At 53.3% G+C, this 5,192-nt stretch overlaps 1 protein-coding gene across 1 annotated transcript in view; it reads right to left on the bottom strand.

Moving 5' to 3' along the window:
* MTRF1L (mitochondrial translational release factor 1 like) overlaps nt 1-3,459 on the bottom strand; it is a 43,067-nt gene extending 39,608 nt beyond the window's left edge. The window contains exon 1 of the mRNA XM_019527542.1: nt 3,019-3,459. Coding sequence (XP_019383087.1) covers nt 3,019-3,262 — 244 coding nt within the window. The 5' untranslated portion in view covers nt 3,263-3,459. The remainder of the gene's footprint in view (nt 1-3,018) is intronic.
* Nucleotides 3,460-5,192: the final 1,733 nt, after the last annotated feature.

The raw sequence follows: 5,192 nt of genomic DNA, 5'->3' as shown, positions 1-5,192 counted from the left end.
GGGCCCCCAACCCTCTTGCTGCCTCTCACTCCTGAACCACTATGCTGGTGCCACTTGCTCCCAACCCGCAGCTGTCTCTGTCTCATCTGCCGGCAGCTGCCAGACCCATGCGCAGAGCACATGATCCCTGACAGCCAATCACCCTTTCCTGCTGCTGCCAGCCTCAAGCAGCTAAGCCAGTAGTGCCAGGGAAAAGCAGCAGAGCAAAAACCTGGACATTTGTTTGCATTTTAAAAACCTGCACAGATGGAGGACAGGGGACAAAAGAGGGGACATGTCCAAGAAAACCCGGATGTATGAACAAAGACATCACAAAAACTAATCCAGGTAATGAGATAAGAATCCATAGTCCCTGTTTAAACTATACTTAAGACATCCAGTCTGTGGATGATTTCTTGTTCTGCAATTTTCCATTGAAATTAGTTTGAAGAAGTTTGCCGTTGAAGGGACTACAGATTCTTATCACAATTGTGACTCCTTTGTTCCTACTGCCTGTCCTAGCGCTGCCCCTTCCCCCACCCTCTCCCTTGTCTTTTGCATTCTAGTTTCTCTCTCCATCTTACACTCTGCTTTCTGCACACCCTTTCACAGCAACTGATGCGCGTGAGCACACTCTCCCCACACCACCCTTTGGTTAGTCTAGGCAAATATACCCTGCCTTCTAAGTACTCAGAACCAGCTTCCTGGAATGCTAAAACCAGCTTTTGCTGGCAGTAGCTTTTTTAACAAACAGAAAAAAAAATCTTCTTTATTCCTACTTATTCATTAACTAAATTTAATGCTTGGGTCACTCAAAGCTAGGTACCAGATTAGAAACTAAAAAGCAACAAAGCTTAGTTTTATTTTCTAAGGAAGGATGAGGACGAAAAAAATATGAAGAGGATGAACTCTGTTGGTTGCAAAATCTTGATAAACATTGTGAACAGAAAGCATTATCAAATCCAGTTTCCTCTGTTTAACAAATCAATTAAGTTTAAAATGCAAAATGGGGTTTAATATATTTCATTTATCAGGTATTTTTAAGGACATGCATATAATATTGTTTATAATATTATAATATTGATTGTATGCATTTCTAATCAAATTCCAATGTCCATTCAAATGAAATCCGACACAAATCCAAGAAAAAGTAATCATTTAATCAATTAAATAAGAAAGGTGTCATTCATTACCTTTCTAGATGAATAAAAATGTAAGAAGTAAGAATCTGAATAATGTCTGTCAGGATTTAATTTATTCAATATGGCATATCCATCTGGATAGGAAAAAAGCACCACATTATACCCACCAGGGACCCAGAAGCTTTCATTAGGAAAAATAACTAGGAATGACAAATGGCAAACAAGATGAAAAATTACTATTACATAGCGGGGTCAAATTCTTACTTCTTGCTCTCCCTGGCCAAGGACATGCACACAAATAACACTTGCATGTGAAAGTAGTGGCAGCAGAGAAGGAGGCCCTTCCTGGGGGAGCATGTGCTGGTAAAACTTCTACCAGTTATCATCTTGGGGGCGCATCAAGGACAGCATAGCTTTAGTGCTTCTGAGGAATTTTTTTGCAGAGATTTCTTGAAATAAAAGTTTCTTGAGTTGCAGTTTTAGTCATTAAAATCATCAAAAAAAAAAAAAGCTGTACGTGGCTCCATAGTGCTCATTCTTCATCTAGGAAGAAGTTCATAGCTTTCTCCCCAAAACACTCTCATCGCCCTCATGCCTGCTGGTCGCTCTCTCTGGTCCCACCCCAGTTCTAATGAACCTCTTATCTGTCTGTGGAGGTTGTCACATTTGTCCTGAGCAACTTCCTAGGTGTACAGCAGTGGTTCTCAACCTTTTTGTACCAGGACCCAAACATCAATGGCCAGTCCTGACCTAGTGCCCCTCACTTCTGCCCCTCTGCCCCTGGGGTATGTGGGGTGCAGGGGATCCCCAAGCAGCCCCTTGAAGGCTCTAACTCTGCCAGCCTGCGAAGGAAAAGCCATCATTTCCCATGTTATCCATTTTAACATTTGTTAATCCATATTTTAAACTTTGATCATAGTCCTTTCATATGTTCTCACGACCCACTTTTGAGTCATGACCCACAGGTTGAGAAAAAGTGGTGTAGAGGCTAAGTGCGACAGATGAGAGGTTCGTTACAACCTGGGCAGATCACAGAGAAGATCAGCAGGAAGTACGGCGATGAGGGTGACGCAGACATGAGGGCGACAGCCACTGCCTCGACCAGCAATTTTCAACCCCAGCACCACAGCACCCCAGGGTGGCTGGCAATTGTTTTAAAGGGCGACGGGGTGGGGCAAGCAGCATCAGCAAGGCCCGAGCACCATCCACAAGAGAAACCCAGAGGGTGCCTGCAGATGCGGACGCAAGTGTGGTTTGCGGCATTGCAGACCAAACTGCACACAGAGGGTTGCCAACCCACCCGGAGTGGCTGGGAGCTTACAGGAATAGGCATCTGGCTTGCAGTGACTCTTGAAAACAATCCGGGAGATTTTAATAGGATATTTTAAGAAAATTAACGAATAGAATAAATGCATGTAATTTGTACCTACGTTCATTCATTGGTGAAACATCACGGTGTCATGCCATTGTGTTTGTGTTCCCCAGCACAATTAATGACGATATCATGTTGGAGGGTGGGGAAAAATCTAGAATAGTTTCAGAGTTGTGGCAACCCTACATTTGCAGCAGAGGACGGGATTTATTTATATTTTTTTACACCAGCTGCGTCAAAAAACAACAAAAAAAAAACCGCACGAGAAAAAAAAGAAGCGGTGAGGAGAAGCCCCGGGTCCTCCAGCCTGGGGTTTCCCCACCGCCCGGCTGCTACGTCACTGTGGAGGCTCCGAGCCCTTCGGGTCCCACACCCTCACGTCCGGAAACAGCCGAAGCGGTTCGGCAGCAGCAGGTTTTCCCCGCCCCCCCCCGGGCGCCAAAGGCACGTGGACCTAACCGCGCGCTCATTGGTCAGGGGGCGGGGCCTCTCCAGCGGCGGGGGGGGGGAGGGGCGCGTCCCCACCTGAGCACGCCAGTTCCTGCGTCTCCTGCAGCTCCTGCTCCTTGGCTCGCAGCCGCTGTATCCGCGCCGCCAGCTCCCCGTTGCCCGCCCGCGCCTCCAGCAGCCGCAGCAGCCCCGGCGCCGCGAACAGCTCCGTCAGGTCGGGCGCGGCGCTCAGCGGCCGCCAGAGCTGCTTCCCTCCGAGACCGGCCCCGGCCGGCCGCAGCCCTAGCGCCCCGCGGAGCGCCCGCAGGAGCAGACGCATGGCCCAGCGCAGGAGGCGCCGCCGGAAAGGGCCGAGGCGCTTCGGGCCCCGCCCCCGGGCTGCCGAAGCAGCCGAGCGATCTGTTGACCTTGTCCCCGGAAAGAGCTGAACTGCTTCGGTTGCGTCAGGACCTTTCTCGATTCTGATTGGGCATGAAGCGAGTGATGGGCGGGGCCGAGAAACCCCGAAGCGCTGGAATTGGGCAGGAGGCGTGGCCTAGCGTCCCTTAGAGCCCTTTGGTATTTGGGCACTGGGCGTGGCCGAGTCTCCACCGGAGCAGCTGTCATTGAGCTGGGGGCGAGGCCTGGCCTCCTTTGGGGTTCGTTATCAGTGGGCAGGCGGCGTGGCCGAGCCTCCCTCCCGGGCTGCTATCATTGGGTAGGGACGTGGCCTGGCGTCATTGGGCAGAGGGTATGGCCGAGCCCCACTCTTCTGCCGTCGCTGTCATTGGGCAAGGGACGAGGCCGAGCTTCTCGCTGCGCTCGCTGTCATTGGACAGGGGGCGGGGCGAGACCGAGCCTCCAGCTGGGCTGGTTGTCATTGGGCTGGGAGCCTAGCGGAGCGTCCCCTGGGCCGTACTAACAGTGAGGAGAGGGCGTGGCCTAGATGGGGCGCTGTCTCTGCTGTGGGGGGCGTGGCCAAGCGTCCTGGGCCGTGCATTCGCTGTCCTGCTTAGCGGGGCATTCGCGTTGTCTTGTCTCTGGCATGCTGGCACAGCTTCGGCTCGGGAGGGGCTGCTTGCCCCTCCCCCCCACGCCCTGCACCACACACACTGGCGGGGCTGGGGGCAGTAGGTCTGGAATGGGGGACACTGAGCCGGGACTGGCCATGGGTATTTATAGATAAGTCCTGGTGCAAAAATGGTTGAGAACCAGGGACCTAGGCCACCCCCCTGCCTGAGACAGGACCATGCCCAGGACTCTGGGTCACATATTGTGAAGCAGAGTCCTAGACAAGTAGGGTTGGAAGGGACTGCTGTAAGCCATGTAGTTCAGCCCCCTCCCCCCTGCAGGATCATTCCTATCCAAACCATCCCATACAACCCTAATCTACCTCAACCCAAGATTACCTTCAGGCCTGATGCAGCCAGTATCGCCAGCCCCATTGTGCCAAAAATCATGAGGGAAAACTCTTAAAAAATCAAGAGATTGGCATGCATATCATGAGATGCTATTTTTGAAGTGTTTGTGGAGGGTTATTTGTGATGGTGTGGGGGGCTGTGGGTGTGTGGGGGGGGTTGGAGCCGGTGGAGGGAGGGTCACTGCACACCCTGGTGTGATGTGGGGTACTGTGGGTCAGGAGTGAGAGGCAGCAGTAGGGCTTGGGAGTGAAGGGCAGACACACAGCACCCAGCTGGTAAGTGGGGTGGGAGGGAGGGGAGATGGAGGCCCCCACGATAAGGGAGGGAGAGGGGCAGGAGTGAATGGGACCCCGGGGCTGGGGTGGGTTGTCCAGAGGCACAGGTGGGACGTGGCTCCCCGGCATCCCCAGGGTGGCATGGGGGGCAGGTGCCCCCCCACGAGACAGAAGCAGGCTGCCCACTGTGGGGTGGGGCTCTGCGCATTGCTGCCTTTGACCTGGGAGCTCAGCCATACAATGCCATTGGTGCCCGTTGGGTGGGTAGCAGACACAAGGCACGCTGGCTACATGGCACATCCCCTGCCTGCCCAGTGGCATGAAGCACAGTGGCATCATGCGGCTGAGCTCCCAGGGCAAAGGCAGTAGGATGCAGAGCCCTAGGTAGGCCTGCCTCTGCCCCACAGAGGGCACCTGCCCCCATGCCAACCCCAGGGGTGCCCGCAGCTGCAGGCAGCCACATCCTCCCCCTGTGCCTCTGCACAACCCACCCCTGCTCCTGCCCCACTCCCTCACTCACCGTGGCAGCCTCTTCCACCCCACCCCACCCCACAAATAAGACACACCTTCTTTT

This window comes from Gavialis gangeticus, unplaced genomic scaffold (genome assembly GCF_001723915.1).
Source record: "Gavialis gangeticus isolate Ggan-Ray unplaced genomic scaffold, GavGan_comp1, whole genome shotgun sequence".
NCBI lineage: Eukaryota > Metazoa > Chordata > Crocodylia > Gavialidae > Gavialis > Gavialis gangeticus.
The sequence above is the reverse complement of the archived record's forward strand: the minus strand, read 5'-3'. Positions and strand labels throughout refer to the sequence as shown.